Source organism: Lampetra fluviatilis, chromosome 62 (assembly GCF_964198595.1).
Source record: "Lampetra fluviatilis chromosome 62, kcLamFluv1.1, whole genome shotgun sequence".
Taxonomy (NCBI): domain Eukaryota; kingdom Metazoa; phylum Chordata; class Hyperoartia; order Petromyzontiformes; family Petromyzontidae; genus Lampetra; species Lampetra fluviatilis.
The window spans coordinates 6,696,470-6,718,957 of NC_136336.1; the positions used below are offsets into that span (position 1 = coordinate 6,696,470).

Genomic DNA, 22,488 nt, shown 5'->3' on the forward strand with positions numbered 1-22,488 from the left:
TGGACAAGGAGGTGGACGAGGAGGTGGACGAGGAGGAGGCAGTCTCACGTGCAGGCTGGGGTAGTAGGTGAGCAGGCCCTCCTCGCACAGAGTCACGTACTTCTTCTTCCACTCCTTGTTCAGGGTGCCGCCCCACTTCAGCAGGATGCCCTGTGGGGGGTGGGGTGGGGGGTCACGGGGTCAACAAACCGCGCATGGCGACCGCCCACCCGTACCCACGTGATGCCCGAGCAGCGCTCGTCAAACGAATCGGCGCAGCACCCCGGCGTGGCAAGGCCCTCCTGTCAAGGAGTCTTGAGACTCGGTGGAGAAGAATTTTTTTGTGGGGGGGGGGGGGGGGGGGAGACAAAGGCGGCCGGGCGTGGCATTGGGGGGGGCGGAGTTCAAGGCTCGAACCTCCGCCGCGTCGTCGTGAACCCCACGACCCCACGGGAGGCACCACCCCCCCCCACAGGGCTCACAGCCCCCGAACCTCCCAAGCTCAGCAGGGCCCCACCTGCTTGACGGGGATGGCGCGGCCGCTGCCGATGCAGTCCCCCTCGGCCGCCGCCCGTCGCTCCTTCTCCACGTCACTGTTCCTCTGCGCAACGCCACGGGGGAGGTGGGCGGGGAGGGTGTTAGAACGTTGCGGTGTTACAATGACGAGTTAGCACAGTGCGGTGTTACAATGGGGGGGTGGCGTTAGAACGGTGCAATGTTACAATGACGAGTTAGTACAGTGCGGTGTTACAATGGGGGTGTTAGAACGGAGCAGTGTTACAATGGGGGGTGGCGTTAGAACGGTGCGGTGTTACAATGGGAGGAGGAGGAGGATGATGATGAGGAGGAGGGTCGCGTCGTTACCGTGAAGATGTTGGACCGCCGCTTGGGAACCCTGCGGGCGAGTGTGGGGGTGGGGGCGTCCCCCCCCCGCCCCTCCGCGGGCCCCCACTCGCCCCCGCACAGCGAGTGGGCCGACAGACGAGCCGGGGACTGTGACAGACATCGACATTGTCGTCATTGTCATTGTGATGTCATCATCGACATCGTCGACATCGTCGTCATTGTCATTGTGATGTCATCATCGACATCATCGACATTGTCATTGTGATGTCATCATCTACATCAGTCATCATCTACACCATCGTTGTCATTGTGATGTCATCATCTACATCAGTCATCATCTACATAATCGTCGTCATTGTGATGTCATCATCTACATCAGTCATCATCTACATAATCGGCGTCATTGTGATGTCATCATCTACACCATCGCCGTCATTGTGATGTCATTGTGATGTCATCGTTATCATTGTGATGTCATCATCAACATCGTCGTCATTGTGATGTCATCATCGACAGCATCATTTTTATGTCATCATCTCCACCATTGTTGTCATTGTGATGTCATCACCTACATCGTCATCGTCAAAGTGATGTCATCATGTACACCATCAGTCATCATCTACACCATCGTTGTCATTGTGATGTCATCACCTACATCATCACTGTTATGGCATCTACATCATCATTGTGATGTCATGAACATCATCGTCATTGTTACGTCATCCTCTAGATCGTCATAATCTTTAATTAATTGTATCCTTATCGTCATTTTAGAATCCTTTATATTAAGTTCGCTTGCTTGCTTGCGTGCTTGCGTGCTTGCTTGCTTGCTTACGACCGTGCAAATCTTTCGGTCGTTTATTAACCCACTTCCCGTGATCCAATCGAGCTGACATTTTCCACACAGACTCGTTGTGCGTGACAATTAATTTTCGTGAAATTTTTTTCCCCAAAATTTTACACTGTTTAGGGAAAAATAAATAAATATTTAATTACCAATTGCTTAATGCTGGCAGACAATCATCTGACCCATAGGTGGCAGCCATCTCAAGCCAGAGGACGAGAGGACTCTAGCCGCCACGCATATAAAGGATTTAGAGTGAAAAACTTTGTTTTTACGGGTTAATTTTTTGTTGTCATCATTATTACGATCGATATCGTCGTCATTGTTCATCATCTACATCGTCGTCATCAATGTAATTATTATCACACTCGACATTATCACCTTGATCATCATCATAAGTATCGCTCATGCTGTGTATGTGGAGTTTGCGTGTCTCTCTCTCCCCGTGGTCGCGTGGATTTTTCTCCGGGGTCCTTCGGTTTTTCCCTCCACATTTAGAATGGACATCACCACGCGTTGAGAGCGTTTGGCCACTGCTATAAATGCCCACGTGGTGATGATGACGATGATGATGACGACGATGATGACGACGATGATGACGACGATGATGACGATGACCAGCCCACTTCGTTGAGCTATCATTCGTGATGGCCAGGTCGCTTCTGAAAAATAGCTACGTAGCAGGCTCAGCAGGTGCTTACCTGGTTAAAAAAAATAAAAATTGCTTCGTAAAAAAAAAAGTTGTTGAGCTTAAATGTTCTTAAATCTCTCGGTCGCTGTCCAGCGAGCGATACGAATGGGTAAACAATAGTCATTTGATTGGCAGGTCGTGTGTGGTGGGGTAAAGTGTGGGTACTGCCACCACTCCCACTGGCCCTCGTAAAATAAAATAAAAAATAGTTTAGGTTCTTTAGAATGTGAATCGAGTTTCGCTGTGTATGATGTCCACCAGGAGGCGAGCGGTGATACTGAGGAAAATATTTCAATTGTAATTGATCAATATTAGCTTAGCAACAGAGACAAACGCCAATTGCACACACACAACCACACTCAATCACTCACACTCACTTTCTAATACACACACACACACACTTATCACACTCACTTTCTCACGCACACACACGCACACACTCAATCACTCACACTCACTTTCTAACACACACACACACACTCATCACACTCACTTTCTCACACACACACACGCACACACTCAATCACTCACACTCACTTTCTCACACACACACACACTCATCACACTCACTTTCTCACGCACGCACACACTCAATCACTCACACTCACTTTCTCGCACACACATACTCAATCACTCACACTCACTTTCTCACGCACACACTCTCAATCACTCACACTCACTTTCTCGCTCATACACGCACACACAAACTTGCACACTCACCTCGTTTGTACTCACACCGACACTCACTCAGTCAATCAATCACTCACTCGCACTCACACCGCTCGCACACTCACTCACTCACTCAGTCACTTCACTCACCTCACTCACTCGCACACACCACACTCACACACGAGACAAAATCCCCCGTGTAGATTTGCTGTTAGCAAGAAGCGCCTATAAAGGCGGGAACGGCACACGAAGAGGTGGGTGGCCAACACCATGCCCGGCCCCTTTGTCTCCCGAGTGGCGATGCTTACACACCACACCAGGTGCTCGCTTGAGGCCGTGTCGACCTAGGGGAGGCCCAGCACCGGTTCAGATAACTATCGTCACCGGTGTAGGCCGCGAGCGGGAATCGAACTCGGCTCGCCGGGATCGTAGCGCGGCGACGCTAACCGCTGCGCCACCGCTCCCTACGCGCACGCGCGCGCACACACCCCCGTGCACGCGTGTTTGCCATCGCTGCAGATAACGAACGCAGAGGTGGAGTTCGTGGGTCAGACGAGGTGAAGGTTTAGACCTGATGATCCGAAGTGGGGGAGGGGTGGTGGTGGTGGCGGTGGTGGAGGGAGATGGCTCGCCAACTCACTGCGTTTGCCAGGCTGGAGCCATCGTGCGGAGCGGAGCCGGGGAACGCCGAGAAATCTGGAAGAGGGCACACAGACAACACGGACACACCGCGGTTACAATCGCTGCCCCCCGCTGAGGGTGTGCAAACCACCCCACTCCCCCCACCACCCGCTGCTTCAAGCCACGGAAAATAGAGATGCCCCAGAGGCCCGGGCTCGAACCGTCTGACAAAGCGGCAGTCCCGCAATTGCCAACTCGTTGGCGGAAGGGCCTCCACTAGAGTGAGCACTGCAGAGCCCCTTTTATATATATATATAGCGCGTCCTTGGTCTACTCTTCCTCGCTGGCCAGACGTCTCGGAAGAGGTGGGAGGAGCACCCACACTCGACCCCGCCACGCTCGGCCTACCGATCGACTCGTTGGGAAGGGCCCCCTCTGTGTTGCACGTCGCCTCGTTAGCATCTCGAGGTGCAAGAGCGATCACAGGGTGCCGAGTGCAAGCAGCACGCATCAGTGGCTGCGCTGACGCCACCGGTGGTCAATTCCACGTTGCTATGGCGGGGACAATTCATCTTGCACCGCGTGGTGCGGCCTCGTGATGTGGTACTCGTTTTACAGATCCCCCCAGACGGTGGTGGTGGTGATGGTGATGATGATGACGGTGGTTGTTAAGATGGTGGTGGTAATGAAGACGGTGGTGGTGGTGGTTGTGAAGATGGTGGTGGTGATAATGATGACAGCGGTTAAGATGGTGGTGGTCGTGAAGGTGGTGGTGATGACGGTGGTGATGACGGTGGTGGTTGTGAAGATAGTGGTGGTGGTTGTTGTGAAGATGGTGCTGCTGATAATGATGTTGATGACCTTGACGATGTTGCAGGTCGTAACGATTAATAATGACTTATGATGACGTTGACAAGCCTGATGTTTCTGATGATGATGATGATGATGAAAAAGTATGACGATGTTGATGCTGGGTGGTGATGATGAAGACGACAGTGATGATGATGGTTGCGATAATGACGACATGACAACGATGTTGACGATAACAAGGACGATGGCTACAATGACGTCTATGATATTGTTTTTATTCATTGGACGTGTTCTTGTTATATGCCAGCAGCAATAACAAAAAACCTGTCCAACCTCGTGCACATCCCGTGTCACCTAGGAGTGGCTCTGAACACGTGTTCACCCTCCCCCCCTCCCCTCCCCTCCCCCCACACCTTCCACCCCCCCACCAACACCCTCCCCCCCTCCCCCCACACCTTCCACCCCCCCACCAACACCCTCCCCCCCCTCCCCCCACACCTTCCACCTCCCCCCACCCCTCCCCCACCCACCTCGACTTACGCTCACCACGCCTGACCACCCATCCACCACAACCCCCGTCTAGCCATAACACAGACTGTTGGGGGCAAGTGCTGTTAGCGAGCACCTATTAAGGTCGGCAGGGACAGCGGTGGGGAGTACGCCCGGACCGTCTTTGTCTCCCCAGCGGAGACGTTCACAGCTCTGGAAATCGGGGACGCGGTTAAAATGAATTGGAAATCTGCAGCCTACACCTATTTAAGGCTGAGTCGACCTAGGCGAGACCCAGAACAGGTACACATATCGCTTGGCCTCTGATGGTAGCCGTGGTTTCGGGGGATCTAACTTTAGGTGGGCAAGATCGTAGCGCAGTACGCTAACCACTGCACCACCGCTCCCCACCCCCACCAACACACAGAGAAACCACCACCACCCTCTAATTTCACAACTCCCACTGCTACAATTTCTTCCAAATAAGGGTCACAAAGTCTCATTATTTGCTTATTTACGTCTGCAACCACGTGGAGAATTGAAAAGAAACCCAGTTCCCAGGCCTTATATAGCACTTTGGCTAAAAGGGTAACATGGGAGAAAGATCCCCCGGGTAGCCTTCAACAGGCTGTGGGGGCAAGTGCTGTTAGCGAGTAGCACCTATAAAGGCCGGCACGGCACACGAGGGAAGAACGTGACCAAAAACCACGCCCGGCCGCCTTTGTCTCCCTAGTGGCGATGTTTACACACCGCACAAAGGCACTCATTTGAGGCTGAATCGACCTAGGGGAGGCCCAGGCACGGTTCAGATAATCGTCACGAACCCGGCGACCCGAGTTCGATTCCCGCTCACGGCCAACATCAGCGACGATTACCCTGAACCGGTCCTGGGTCGACTCAGCCTCAAATGAGTAACCTGGTGCATTGTGTAAACATCGCCCTGTGGGGAGACAAAGGCGGCCGGGCGTGCATGATGGCCACCCACCCCCTCGCGTGCCGTTCCGGCCTTCACGAGGTGCTGCTCCTCGCTAAGAGCACTTGCCCCAACAGTCTGTTGAGGCTACACGAGGGATCTTTGGTGGTAGATGTTTGGGGTTAAGACGATGTCCTAGGTACAGGGTGGGGTGGGGGGTCGTGGTGGAAATGTGGGGGGGGAGGGGGGGGCTGCATAATAAATAAATAATTAACCGCGCAAGAATGTTCAAGCGGGTCATGACCTCCACATTTCCACGGTCAGGCATTTAACTCCACACAGACACACAACAACAAAGGTCCCCCGTGTAGCCTTCGACAGGCCGCAGGGGCAAGTGCAGCGAAGGCCGGCACAGCACACGAAAGCGATCGTTAGCCGGCACCCACGCCCGGCCGCCTTTGTCTCCCCGACGCTGATCTCTACACGCCGCACCGGGCACTCGTTTGAAGCTCCATCGAGCGAGTTGGTTTCGCTCAGGAGGGCCAGACACGAGCCCAATGATTTGGTAACGTCAAGGGAGCTTTGCTCACAGACTCCTAATTGCTCAGGTTGGCTTGGAGCCTCAGACATGAGTCACACACAAAGACAAAGATGCCCCCCCCCGTATAGCCCGAACAGACTGTAGGGGCAAGTGCTGTTAGCGAGCAGCAGCACCTATGAAGGCCGGCACGGCACACGAGGGGGTGGGTGGCCAGCACCACGCCCGCCCGCCTTTGTCTCCCCAGTGGCGATGTTTACTACACACCGCACCAGGTACTAATTTGAGGCCGAGTCGACCTAGGGGATAGAGGCCCAGGACCGGTTCAGAGAATCGTCACTGGTGTCGGTGGTCGTGAGCGGGAATCGAACTCGGGTGGCCGGGTTCGTAGCGCTAACCGCTGCACCACCGCTCACACAAGGCCAGCTGCTGCCACATCGCTGCCTCAAGACGTCACGGACGACTTCAACTCGCAAATTCCCGCGCCACAACCGCACGGTACTCGCGTGAGAGAGAGAGGACGACTCAGAGAGAGAGAGAGAGAGAGGGAGGACGACTCAGAGAGAGAGAGAGAGGGAGGACGACTCAGAGAAAGAGGACGACTCAGAGAGAGAGGACGACTCAGAGAGAAAGGACGACTCAGAGAGAGAGAGAGGACGACTCAGAGAGAGAGAGAGAGGACGACTCAGAGAGAGCGAGAAAGGGAACGAATCAGAGAGAGAGGGGGGGGGGACTCAAAGAGAGAGAGAGGATGACTCAGAGAGAGAGAGAGAGGGGGAGGATGACTCAGAGAGAGAGAGGACGACTCGTAGAGAGGGCAGTGGGGGGGGGCGACACCGAAGGTGCTACGGGAGGAATTACCACAGTCGAGGAGTGGGAAGGCAGCAGCAGGAGCAGCAGCAGCAGCAGGAGCAGCAGCAGCAGGCAAGACCAAGAGCCAACCCAAGCTCTGCGGTCCCCCACATATCGAGGCGTTATCGGCCCAATTACATAACGAGTTGGTTGTACGTGTGGGAGGAAGCCGGGTAGCACCCGACGGCAAACCCACGCCTTGTGCGAGGGCGCAACGCTCTATCCCGTACACGCGGAACAGGTGTGTACGAGGTAGCAATGATGCACGACTGGCAAGTGATGGACGAGCAGACTGTTTCACGACAGACGTACACAATATTCTTAGGTTTTTTCGGTAAAGTCACGTAGGTACAAAATTAAAATTAATAAAAGTAAAGTAAAAAATAAAATAAAATCACGACGTTTCGGAGGCAACACAAGCTTCCGTCTTCAGGTGTACACCACTTTGCGCACAGCTTCGTTGAGGCTACACGGGGGATCTTTGCTGCTCGAGTCTGTGTTGTTACGCATGGATGTGGAACTTCTTGCGCGCCGTACGTAGCCGACAGGGCGAATCGGAGGTTGGTGATGGCGGTGGCGGCGGCGGTCAAGGTGATGGTGGCGGGGGTGATGGTGGTGGTGATGGTGGTCGTGGCGGTGATGCTGATGGCGGTGGTGATGGCAGTGATGGTGGTGATGGTGATAGCGGTGGTGGTGGCGTTGATGATGCTGATGGCGGTGGTGGTGACGATGGTGATGATGGTGGCGGTGATGGTGGTGATGGTGGTCGTGGCGGTGATGCTGATGGCGGTGGTGATGGCAGTGATGGTGACGATGGTGGTCGTGATGGCGACGATCACCCCCCCACCCAGCCCCCCCACAACCCCCCCCCACAACCCCCCCACCCTCGTCTCACCGCCGCCGCGTGCCGAGACTCGCACTGACCACGGGACACGCAGAGCAGCGATGTCACCGGACGGGTTTGTGGTCGGCTGGGGCGCATGCGGGGAATGCGCGACCGAAGAGAGGAGGGGAGGGGGGGCGAAGAGGGGGGGGGGGGCGAGGAGGGGGGGGGGCGAGGAGGGGGGGGGGGCGAAGAGGGGGAGGGGGGGGCAGTCGTAGGAGTTAAAAGCCACGTTCAGACATCCCCGGTTTGCCCGAGACGGCCCCGGCGAGGTTCCAGAAAGCCCGTGCAGCGTCTCGTCTACGCCAGTGGTGTCCCCGGCGTCGTTCCTCGTGGTGTAACGAAGCTGTCGATTGGAATTTGTTTAAAAAAATCGGGGGTGGGGGGGGGAATTCGTAGCGCATCCTCGATTGCAATCCACATGTCACGTGTTTGTTTATGTCTGTGACACGCGGCCGTGACGAGGCACTTGCAAGATGTGACCGTGTGCCGTCCAGTGCTCGCCGAGCAGCAGAGGTAGCAAACGGGTTTTGATTCCTTACCCGTACTCGTACCCCGGCTGCACCAGTGTCGCAAATGGGTACCCTTACCCGTACCCGGCCGGGTACGGGTACCCGTTCCCTACCCCAGTACCCTACCCGAAATGAGTGACAAACGGTGACTCAGCAGTGACTCACGGCCTACCCGTACCCGACCACACCAGGGTCGCAAACGGCTACCCGATACCCGTACCCGGGTATCGGGTAGGGTACAGGTATCGGGTACCCGGTTGCAACCTCTGCCGAGCAGCACCGGCTTCCGTTGTGCCCAACGACTTCGTCGTGAGGGTCGCGCTCCTTACTCACTCACTCACACAGACACTCACGAAGCTTCGCTCGCCACGAATTAACCGCAGTACCTCGCTCCTCATCTCATCAAGGGGCATCAACCATCGTCACGCGACACTCGGGGTCAATCCTCGGTGGTCACCGCATCGTGGCGCTTTCAGATGCGCTTCTGCGGCCGTCTGGAACGCTCTGCCCTTCCGATATTAGGAAGCTACTGGGAGCTGTGCACTGTCAATGTAGATGATTGAAAAAACTAATTTCTTTAGAACTGCGTTTCGTCTTAAGATTGTTCTACCCCTGCACCGCCGATTCAGCACGCTTGGCTACGTCCGGAAGGGCAGAGCGTTCCAGACGGCTGCAGAAGCGCATCTGTGGGCGGGGCTACCTGGGCAGTGGGCGGGGCTACCTGGGCAATGGGCGGGGCTACCTGGGCAGTGGGCGGGGCTACCCGAGCTGTGGGCCACAAGGGGGGGGGGGGGATAACAAAGCGGCCAGGTTGGTAGGTGGATAGTTAGGTCGGTAGGTGGGTGGGTAGGTCGGTGGGTAGGTGGGTGGGTGGGTAGGTGGGTAGGTAGGTGGGTAGGTAGGTGGGTGGGTAGGTGGGTAGGTAGGTGGAGAGGTAGGTGGGTGGGTAGGTGGGTGGGTAGGTGGGTAGGTAGGTGGGTGGGTGGGTAGGTGGGTAGGTGGGTGGAGAGGTAGGTGGGTGGGTAGGTGGAGAGGTAGGTGGGTGGGTAGGTAGCTGGGTAGGTAGCTGGGTGGGTAGGTGGGTAGGTGGGTGGAGAGGTAGGTAGGTGGGTAGGTAGCTGGGTAGGTAGGTGGGTGGGTAGGTGGGTAGGTAGCTGGGTAGGTAGGTGGATGGGTAGGTGGGTAGGTGGGTAGGTGGGTGGAGAGGTAGGTAGGTGGGTAGGTAGCTGGGTAGGTAGGTGGGTGGGTAGGTAGGTGGGTGGGTGGGTGGAGAGGTAGGTAGGTGGGTAGGTAGCTGGGTAGGTAGGTGGGTGGGTAGGTGGGTGGGTAGCTGGGTAGGTAGGTGGGTGGGTAGGTGGGTGGTTGTGTTGCTCTGTGGGTGCATCGCCACCACGCCGCCCTCCTCCTCCTCCGCCGTCTGCGAGGGAGTCGCCCGTTGGCTGCTAGAGGGTCCCGCCCGGCGCGTCGGGGAGGGGGGGCGAGAAGCCGCATGGAGACGTGGGAGGAGCCCAGAGAGCAGCGGAGAGAATTCCCCCCCCCCCACATTCCCCCCCCACCTCCCACATTCCTCCCTCACCCCCCCCCATTACTCCCCAGATTAGGTGGATCGGATCAGGGTGCGTGGGGGAGGCGTCTGGGGAGAGGGGGGAGGGATCTAGAGAGAGGAGGGGGTGTCTGGGGGGAGAGGGGGTGTCTGGGGTGGAGGGGGGTCTGGAGGGGAGGGGTGTCTGGGGGGGAGGGGAGTCTGGGGGGGAGGGGTGTCTGGGGGGGAGGGGGTCTGGGGGGGAGGGGGGAGGGATCTAGAGAGAGGAGGGGGTGTCTGGGGGGAGAGGGGGTGTCTGGGGGGGAGGGGGGTCTGGAGGGGAGGGGTGTCTGGGGGGGAGGGGGGTCTGGGGGGGAGGGGTGGGTGTCTTGCCGTGCTTGCCCCTTGTGAGCCACCGAGGAGTGTGGACAATGAGTGAGTGACACACAGACACAGAGGCGAGGCCAGAGATACGGGGAGAGAGAGAGAGCGAGAGAGAGTGGGAGATACGGGGGGAGAGAGAGAGAAAGATACAGGAGACGAGAAAAAAGAGATCGGGTGGGAAGATGGAGAGAGACTCGGAGACAGTGAAAGATACACAAGAGAAAGGGGGAGATAGTGGAGACTGCCACAGAGGGGCAGAGATAGAGACAGAGACATGGGGGGGGGGGGGGGGAGTGTCACGGAGAGAAAGTGATGAGAGACAGAGGAAGACTGACAGAGGGAGACAGACAGATGGGGAGAGACACAGACAGAGAGAGAGAGCCGGGGGTGGAGGAGGAGGTGACGGTACTAAGTTGTTTTTTTTGCCGAAAAAAAAATGCCACGAAATATAAAATCACAGCAGCGGGAATGGATGGGTGAGGGGTGGGCGAGAATTTAAACAAACAAAGTGAACTCCCACACGCCTCCCGAGCCAATTCTGGCTCCACCTCTACGGAGTTGGGGGTTAAACAGCCACGACACTAAACCACGTCGGGTAAGGATGGTCGTAGAATTCAAGCTGGCTAAGTTAGACGGTAGGTTAGTAACAATAAGGGTTTTCCCATCATTAGACCTCCCTTGCCAGTACTAAAATATAATAATAGGGTTTGTATCCTTTTTTTTGGCAACAAAACTCAAACATTTTTACGAGGATTCATGTCTGCATTAAATACAATACTTGCAGTCAAAATGCAAACAAAAACACGCTATGATAACGCTGGTCAACACACTTTTTCTGGCATAAGGTATTCCAACTGTTTTAAGGTAATTTTGGGGTGCTGATTCCAAATCTGGCATCAGTTTTTGTCTATCACATCAGGTTTTTGAGATATCAAATATTGCATTTTCAATAAAAACTGCAGAAGAAAAATATTAAATAAATGTGGATATCAACATAAAATTATATTATAAACACTATCCTACAACACCATGTTTTAACACTAAAGCAGTCACTGACTCGCAACAACTTGCAATCATAAGTGACAGAGTTAATTTAGGGTAAAATAAATGAAAATGGGGTATGCCGATAGCATAAAAATGAGATGTGATAGAGCAAATCTGAGATCAGATTTGGAATCACCACCCTGAAATTAGTCTAAAACAGCTGCAAAAGTCCAGGCCAGAAAAAAATAGTTTTTTTGTTTGTTGACCAGTATAATATATGCATTGTCCTTGAAACTGATTGGTCCACACCAAGGGACGGCTTTCTTTTGAGACTCGACCCAATTGGTGCTCGACCAGAGGACGCCAAAAGGCGTACAGCTCAAAGACAAGGCCACCATCAAAGTAATGAGGGCTCGGGGTGAGCATCTAAATCATTAGACCTACTTTTGCCAGTACCAAAATATAATAATAGGGGTTTTCCCCTTTTTTCTGGCAACAAAACTTAAACCTTTTTACGAGGAATCGTGTCTGCATTAAGCACAATTCTTGTGGGTTGGTCAAAATGCAAACAAAAAACCACACTCTGATCATATATGCATTGTCCTTGAAACTGATTGGTCCACACGAGAGCCGCGTGTTAATTGGTGCTAGACCAGAGGACGCCAAAAGGCGTTTTTTGTTTGCATTTTGACCACAAGTATTGTGGTTAATGCAGACACGATGTCTTGTAAAAAGGTTTCAGTTTTGTTGCCAGACAAAAAGGGGAAAAACCCCGATTATTATATTTTGGTGCTGGCAAAGGGGGTCGGTCTAATGTGTCTTTTATACAGGTAACAAGCTGAGATTAGGAGCACTCCCTTTAAGAGTGTGCTCCTAATCTCAGCTCGTTACCTGTATAAAAGACACCTGGGAGCCAAAAATCTTTCTGATTGAGAGGGGGTCAAATACTTATTTCCCTCATTAAAATGCAAATCAATTTATAACATTTTTGACATGCGTTTTTCTGGATTTTGTTGTTGTTATTCTGTCTCTAACTGTTCAAATAAACCTACCATTAAAATTATAGACTGATCATTTCTTTGTCAGTGGGCAAACGTACAAAATCAGCAGGGGATCAAATACTTTTTTCCCTCACTGTACTTTATGAATCCGTAATCTCTGCCATTACATACAATGAAACAATAACTGGTAAAATAAAACAGAGCAATGTAATACAATACACTATTAGACATTGTAAAAAAATAAAGAAAAAGTCCATCCCATGTGTGAGTGAAATTTTTAAACATTTTAGGCAGGAAATGAGTTTTATAATTTAGATATTTTTTTCTGGGTTGGGACCCCCAGACACCCTGGAAGATTTGGTCCCCCCCAATGTTGACTCCATGGCTACGGCCTTGCATTACACACACACACACACGCGCCCGTGCGCGCGCACACACACAAGGCGCTTGCCACAAATGAACCACAATGCCTCGCTGCTCATCTCGTCGTGGCAGCATGAAGCATCGTCACGTGACACGCTACTCGTCGCAGCAGCAGCAGCAGCGTCTGTTGGCTGCCGAGCCATCGATCGAAGGCGGTAATCACCGCATCGCTCGGCGCTTCCAGATCCGCTTCCGCGGCCGTCTGGAACGCTCTTCCCTTCCGAGCATGAACCGTCAACTTTTCAAATATAAATTGAAATCGAATTTCTTGAGAAGCGTTTTGTTTTTTTTGCGTGCGCTCAGTTTGTTGCCCCTTTTTGCCGCGCCTCCGATTGGCACGGTTAGCTAAGTACGGCGCGAAAGAAGTTCAACATTGCATTACTACCTCGCCTGTGTATAGCAGGCGAGGCAGTGAGCATCTCTCGCCCGTGTTACATCAGGCAGGCCCCACTCCGAGCGTGTATATCACTCGCTCGATCCCAGCCTGCCCCCTGAGATAGGCATCAGACAAGCCGCGGGGAGCTGAGTGGTGTGTAAATGCTTGAACTATTTTTAAAACCACACACACACACGTGTGACGGCCAGGTTTATGGACCAAAATGTGCCCAATCTCGTCCGAATCTCGGAAGCTAAGCAGAAGCAGCATCAGCAGCACCAGCATCAGCAACAGCATCAGCAACAGCATCAGCAGCATCAGCAGCACCAGCATCAGCAACAGCAGCAAAATAGAAGTTTGGGGGCTTGGGTTGTGAGGTTGGCAGGCTGAGAGATGGTAGACACAGCAGTGGAATTATTGAATCTATCTGTGTGGAGCGTTAAGTGCGTCCCCGCCACCCCACCAGTGTATGTGTAGTGGATTTTCTTTCACCCAGATTTTTTTTTATTATATTTGGTCACTGGGTGTAGGGGTGGATCATTGACCAGGGCGGATAAGTGATGATAATGATGACGATTGATTATCATGTTGATGCTGTGGCTGCTGCTGATGACGATGATTATGCTGAATGCTAATTATTTGATTTATGATGATTAATACTGTCCTGTTGATGGTGTTACCGATGACGGTGATGACACTGCTGATGATGATTATGACAGGGCTGATATCAGAATCAGATTATTCATTGACACTGGAGGAATCCGATGCCCGATAAAGTACAGTAGATAACGATAACATTTCTCAACCCGGATTCGGCACGCGATCACGTGTCCCCCCCCCTGATCTCACAGCCGGTGTCACCACCACCACCGCCACCCCCCTCTTCAACCTCATCGATCGCCAGCACTCGTCAACTCGAGTGGCATCCATACTACACGCGACATCAACATCGCCGCTGCCACCACCGTCATCATCATCACGACTCGCACAGCGACTATCACCAACCACCACAATTCATTACGATCATCAGCACTATCAACACCATTGCCACCATCGTCACAACTTGCACAACTATCACCATCACCGAAAGACAAAGATCCCTCGTGTAGCCTTAACAGACTTTTGGGGCAAGTGTTGTTAGCGAGCAGCACCTATGAAGGCCGGCACGGTACACGAGGGGGTGGGTGGCCCACACACATGTAACATGCAACTATCACCAACATCACTATCATTACGATCCTAAGCACCACCATCAGCACCAGCACCATCACAACCACCACGACTAGCACAACCACATCTATCACCATCACCAAAAGATAAAGATCTCCCGTATAGCCTTTAACAGACTGCTGGGGCAAGTGCAGTTAGCGAGCGCCTATGAAGGCCGGCACGGCACACGAGGGGCTGGGTGGCCAGCACCACGCCCGGCCGCCTTTGTCTCCCTAGCGTCGATGTTTATTACAGACCGCACCGGATACCCAATTACAGTAGTTGGAGGCCCAGGACAAGTGCGGACACAACTCGCCACTGTTATGAGCCATGGCCGTGATTGTGGTGCGGTGTGCAAACAGCTGCACCACCACTCACGCCTCTCCCCCTCCACCCTTCTCCAAAATCCCAGCCCCAGGGCTTGAACCCAGGGTGGTCTTGAGAGTGCTGGTTCAGACGCCAACAACAGCCACCACCACACTTCTTCGTCTTCCTGAGATACAGCTGCCCACAGGGCTCGAATCCAGCATAGCAGGCGTGCCGGCTGAGAAACACCAAACACTCGTCATGCTCCTGAGATGCAGCAAGCCACCAGGGATTGAACCCAGGTTCCTATTAGGTGCTGGCGCATTTACCCCCTTAGCACCCATAATCCCCGTGAGATATTCTTAGGTTTTTTCGGTAAAGTCACGTAGGTAAAAAATTAAAATTGATAAAAGTAAAATAAAAATAAAATAAAAATCACGACGTTTTCGGTAAAGTCACGTAGGTAAAAAATTAAAATTAATAAAAGTAAAATAAAAATAAAATAAAAATCACGACGTTTCGGAGGCAACACAAGCTTAATAAAAGTAAAATAAAAATAAAATAAAAATCACGACGTGTGTTGCCTCCGAAACGTTGTGGCAAGCTTGTGTTGCCTCCGAAACGTCGTGATTTTTATTTTATTTTAATTTTACTTTTATTAATTTAAATGTTTTACCTACGTGACTTCACCGAAAAAAACCTAAGAATATGAATCCTTGCAGTCACGAAAGCTTCAAATCTAGAATCCCCGTGAGAGTCAACCAGGAATTGAACCGAGGTTTCTCAGGTGTGCGTGTTGTCACGACTCGCATTCATCATCGTCATCATCGTCATCATCATCGTCGTCGTCATCATCATCATCGTCGTCATCGTCATCATCATCGTCATCATCATCGTCGTCGTCGTCGTCATCATCATCATCATCATCGTCATCATCATCATCGTCCTCCTCTTTCTTCTAAACGACTCCTTCAAGACTCCTCGTGACAGCGGTTGAACTCAGGTCCTTGAAGGCGCAGGGGGCTAAGTTTCCCGACGCACACACGCGCACGCCTATAGCAGTACAGCAGTAGTAGGGCAATGATATCGTTACACCGGTGCAACAGTAAACGTATAATCCGCGTATTGTTTCCCTAACTCGCTCTGTAGTCGCGCTCAGGTCGATGTAAACACACAGTTTGCCCGAGCCAACTTTTGCTGCACGGGAGTTACAATTTAGGTGCCGGCCATAAATGACGTCACGCGATTTTGGACGATTTTTTACCCCCCCCCCTTCGTCACACGGCGTTACAAAAAGTCAGACCCCCCCCCCCCACTCAAATATGACGTCACAAAGCTCTGCCCCCCCCGCAAATAAAACATGCTTCAAATCGCTTTAAACTATTGTCATTGTAGTGCGTATTTAATGTGGCGCTGCACTCTGATGTTGTAGGAGAAAACATTTATTAAAGTCTATATAATTAAGTAGAACGTGTTGTCGATATTTATTTAAAGTTGAACATCTTGATTTGACGTCACATTTCTCAACCCCCCCCCCCCCCCCATCGTCACACATCGTCACAAATGTCTGACCCCCCCCTCCCTCTAGGTGCGTGACGTCATTTATGGACGTGACGTCATTTATGGCGGTCTTGTTAACGCAATATCATCGTACGACGCGATTGCTTTCGCTCAGATTCACAATGAACATCATCATGATTATACTAGTCACACTTTTTCTGGCATAAGCTATTCCAACGGTTAGAAGGTAATTTTGGGGTGCTGATTCCAAATCTGGCATCAGTTTTTGTCTATCACATCAGGTTTTTGAGATATCAAATATTGCATTTTCAATAAAAACTGCAGAAGAAAAATATTAAATAAATGTGGAAATCTATATAAATTGATATTATAAACACACTATCCTAAAAATACAGCATCATATTTTAACACTAAAGCAGTCACTGACTCGCAACAACTTGCAATCATAAGTGACAGAGTTAATTTCGGGTAAAATCAATGAAAATGGGGTTTGCCGATAGCATAAAAATGAGATGTGAAAGACCAAATCTGAGATCAGATTTGGAATCAGCACCCTGAAATAAGTCTAGAACAGCTGCAAAAGTCCAGGCCAGAAATTATTATTTTTTTACCAGTGTTATTAATGATGCACATGCATTTACAAGGAGCCTTGTCAGAATGAGGACCAGGAAAGGCCCAGGGAGACGGAGGAGCTAAATCGGACTAAGCCGACTTCAAGGAGATGCGGGTTTCAAGTCGAGACTTAAAAGCCCCGCGGCATCGTCGGGATGCACGTGGTTCCAAGCGGAAGGGCATTTTCAAACCGTGGCACACGGACACCGGCAATCCACCGCTCACCCCCCCCGCTCAGCCCTCCCCCGCTCAGCCCTCCCCCGCTCAGCCCCCCCCCCCCGCTCAGCCCCCCCCCACGCTCAGCCCCCCCCCGCCCGCTCAGCCCCCCGGAATCGAAGTTACGCACACAAAGGGGGAGGCAGAGACTGCAGATCTGAACTAACCTTGAGAAGGGGGTTAATGTAGTCGCTTCATTTGCTGTACTCTTCTTCTTGGTTCTTTCGGTAAAGTCACGTAGAATGGAAATAATAAAATAATAAAAATACAACATAATAAAATAGTATTTAAATAATTGTATATTATTTTATTATGTTTTATTTTTATTATTTTATTATTTCCATTCTACGTGACTTTACCGAAAGAACCAAGAAGATGAATCCCTGCAGTCACGAAAGCTTTAAATCGAAATTGCTGTACTCTGTTGTTGCTGTCACATTTGGTTGATGACCACCCCCTGCCCCCCACCCACCCCCACCCCCACCCAAGTCTGTCTGGAGTTGAAACCCAGCACGGTTAAAATAAATATATAAAGAGGTTTTTGGGGGGAGAGAGGTGGTTAGAGCGCGTAGGATTTACGGATGATATTGGTCGCGAAAGCGGACGTGTTCAACCAAAAGAAACACACTTGAAACAGTTGGATCGCTTCAACCTCTCAGAGAGAGAGAGAGAGAGGCACACCCAGAGCCTCAGGGGTTGAACCCAGGTCGCTCACGTGTACTGGCTCAGTGACCGCACACATTCAAAACACGTCCTCGTTCATCACCCCCCCCCCTTTCTAAAGACTCCGAACTCGGAAAATCGAACCGCTCACCGCACCTCCGCGCATCGCACTCACCACACCGCCGCTCACCACACCGCCGCTCACCACTTCTTGCCACAACTCCACTCACCACACCGCCGCTCACCACACCTCACCACAGCAAGCGCCACGCTATTCTCCGTGCGACGTTTCCGACTGGATTCACCGTCTCGTGGCAACGCTGTCCACAGCGTGGCACGGCGTGACACGGCGTGCCGAATCCCAGCTGTGTCGGCTGCGGTGTTCCCGACACGGACATTATGACCTGACACCCACCCACCCACACACCAACCCCGCACCCACCCACACATCCACCTACACACCCACACATCCACCCACACACCCACCCACCCACACACCAACCCACCCACCAACCCCGCACCCACCCACACACCCACCCACACACCCACCCACCCACCAACCCCGCACCCACCCACACACCAACCCACCCACACACCCCGCACCCACACACCCACACACCCACACACCCACACACACACCAACCCACCCACACACCCACACACCCACCCACACACCCACCAACCCCGCACCCACCCACCCACACACACACCCACCAACCCCGCACCCACCCACCCACCCACACACCCACCCACCCACACACCCACCCACACACCCACACACACACCCACACATCCACGCACCCACCCACACACCCACCAACCCCGCACCCACCCACCCACACACCCACCCACCCACACACCAACCCACACACCCACCCACCCACACACCATCCCACACACTCGCCCACCCACACACCAACCCACCCACCCACCCACCAACCCACCCACACACCAATCCACCCATCCACCCACCCACACACCAATCCACCCATCCACCCACCCACACACCAATCCACCCACCCACACACCAATCCACCCACCCACACACCAATCCACCCACCCACACACCAATCCACCCACCCACACACCAATCCACCCACCCACACACCAATCCACCCACCCACACACCAATCCACCCACCCACACACCAATCCACCCACCCACACACCAATCCACCCACCCACACACCAATCCACCCACCCACACACCAATCCACCCACCCACACACCAATCCACCCACCCACACACCAATCCACCCACCCACACACCAATCCACCCACCCACACACCAATCCACCCACCCACACACCAATCCACCCACCCACACACCAATCCACCCACCCACACACCAATCCACCCACCCACACACCAATCCACCCACCCACACACCAATCCACCCACCCACACACCAATCCACCCACCCACACACCAATCCACCCACCCACACACCAATCCACCCACCCACACACCAATCCACCCACCCACACACCAATCCACCCACCCACACACCAATCCACCCACCCACACACCAATCCACCCACCCACACACCAATCCACCCACCCACACACCAATCCACCCACCCACACACCAATCCACCCACCCACACACCAATCCACCCACCCACACACCAATCCACCCACCCACACACCAATCCACCCACCCACACACCAATCCACCCACCCACACACCAATCCACCCACCCACACACCAATCCACCCACCCACACACCAATCCACCCACCCACACACCAATCCACCCACCCACACACCAATCCACCCACCCACACACCAATCCACCCACCCACACACCAATCCACCCACCCACACACCAATCCACCCACCCACACACCAATCCACCCACCCACACACCAATCCACCCACCCACACACCAATCCACCCACCCACACACCAATCCACCCACCCACACACCAATCCACCCACCCACACACCAATCCACCCACCCACACACCAATCCACCCACCCACACACCAATCCACCCACCCACACACCAATCCACCCACCCACACACCAATCCACCCACCCACACACCAATCCACCCACCCACACACCAATCCACCCACCCACACACCAATCCACCCACCCACCCACCAACCCACCCACCCACCAACCCACCAACCCACCAACCCACCCACACACCCACCCACACACCCACCAACCCCGCACCCTTCCCCCGGCAGCTCCGATTAGCACGGTTGGCTCCGTACAGTGCGAAATAACTTCAACACACAAGCTTCGAGTTTTAGTTAAAACTTCCGTGACTGCAGGAATGCATATTCTTTGGTTCTTTCGGTAAAGTCACGCAGATATAAAAAATAAAGTGAATAAATGATGACGACCGCTTGTGTTGCGATCGAAACGTCGTGCTATTTTATTCACTTTATTTTCATTTTATTTTTCTATCGAAGTGACTTTACCGAAAGATCCAAACAATATGCATACAAACCCCATACCCACCCACCAAACCAACCCCATACCCACCCACCAAACCAACCCCATACCCACCCACCAAACCAACCCCATACCCACCCACCAAACCAACCCCATACCCACCCACCAAACCAACCCCATACCCACCCACCAAACCAACCCCATACCCACCCACCAAACCAACCCCATACCCACCCACCAAACCAACCCCATACCCACCCACCAAACCAACCCCATACCCACCCACCAAACCAACCCCATACCCACCCACCAAACCAACCCCATACCCACCCACCAAACCAACCCCATACCCACCCACCAAACCAACCCCATACCCACCCACCAAACCAACCCCATACCCACCCACCAAACCAACCCCATACCCACCCACCAAACCAACCCCATACCCACCCACCAAACCAACCCCATACCCACCCACCAAACCAACCCCATACCCACCCACCAAACCAACCCCATACCCACCCACCAAACCAACCCCATACCCACCCACCAAACCAACCCCATACCCACCCACCAAACCAACCCCATACCCACCCACCAAACCAACCCCATACCCACCCACCAAACCAACCCCATACCCACCCACCAAACCAACCCCATACCCACCCACCAAACCAACCCCATACCCACCCACCAAACCAACCCCATACCCACCCACCAAACCAACCCCATACCCACCCACCAAACCAACCCCATACCCACCCACCAAACCAACCCCATACCCACCCACCAAACCAACCCCATACCCACCCACCAAACCAACCCCATACCCACCCACCAAACCAACCCCATACCCACCCACCAAACCAACCCCATACCCACCCACCAAACCAACCCCATACCCACCAACCAAACCAACCCCATACCCACCCACCAAACCAACCCCATACCCACCCACCAAACCAACCCCATACCCACCCACCAAACCAACCCCATACCCACCCACCAAACCAACCCCATACCCACCCACCAAACCAACCCCATACCCACCCACCAAACCAACCCCATACCCACCCACCAAACCAACCCCATACCCACCCACCAAACCAACCCCATACCCACCCACCAAACCAACCCCATACCCACCCACCAAACCAACCCCATACCCACCCACCAAACCAACCCCATACCCACCCACCAAACCAACCCCATACCCACCCACCAAACCAACCCCATACCCACCCACCAAACCAACCCCATACCCACCCACCAAACCAACCCCATACCCACCCACCAAACCAACCCCATACCCACCAACCAAACCAACCCCATACCCACCCACCAAACCAACCCCATACCCACCCACCAAACCAACCCCATACCCACCCACCAAACCAACCCCATACCCACCCACCAAACCAACCCCATACCCACCCACCAAACCAACCCCATACCCACCCACCAAACCAACCCCATACCCACCCACCAAACCAACCCCATACCCACCCACCAAACCAACCCCATACCCACCCACCAAACCAACCCCATACCCACCCACCAAACCAACCCCATACCCACCCACCAAACCAACCCCATACCCACCCACCAAACCAACCCCATACCCACCCACCAAACCAACCCCATACCCACCCACCAAACCAACCCCATACCCACCCACCAAACCAACCCCATACCCACCCACCAAACCAACCCCATACCCACCCACCAAACCAACCCCATACCCACCCACCAAACCAACCCCATACCCACCCACCAAACCAACCCCATACCCACCCACCAAACCAACCCCATACCCACCCACCAAACCAACCCCATACCCACCCACCAAACCAACCCCATACCCACCCACCAAACCAACCCCATACCCACCCACCAAACCAACCCCATACCCACCCACCAAACCAACCCCATACCCACCCACCAAACCAACCCCATACCCACCCACCAAACCAACCCCATACCCACCCACCAAACCAACCCCATACCCACCCACCAAACCAACCCCATACCCACCCACCAAACCAACCCCATACCCACCCACCAAACCAACCCCATACCCACCCACCAAACCAACCCCATACCCACCCACCAAACCAACCCCATACCCACCCACCAAACCAACCCCATACCCACCCACCAAACCAACCCCATACCCACCCACCAAACCAACCCCATACCCACCCACCAAACCAACC

At 53.4% G+C, this 22,488-nt stretch overlaps 1 protein-coding gene across 1 annotated transcript in view; it reads right to left on the reverse strand.

Moving 5' to 3' along the window:
- The window catches only part of LOC144951401 (uncharacterized), a 46,828-nt gene that overhangs the window by 8,870 nt on the left and 15,470 nt on the right, over window positions 1-22,488 (reverse strand). Inside the window, exons 2-5 of the mRNA XM_078881639.1 lie at window positions 3,670-3,725; window positions 844-972; window positions 497-580; window positions 49-150 (exon numbers count right to left, since the gene is read on the reverse strand). Coding sequence (XP_078737765.1) covers window positions 49-150; window positions 497-580; window positions 844-972; window positions 3,670-3,725 — 371 coding nt within the window. The remainder of the gene's footprint in view (window positions 1-48; window positions 151-496; window positions 581-843; window positions 973-3,669; window positions 3,726-22,488) is intronic.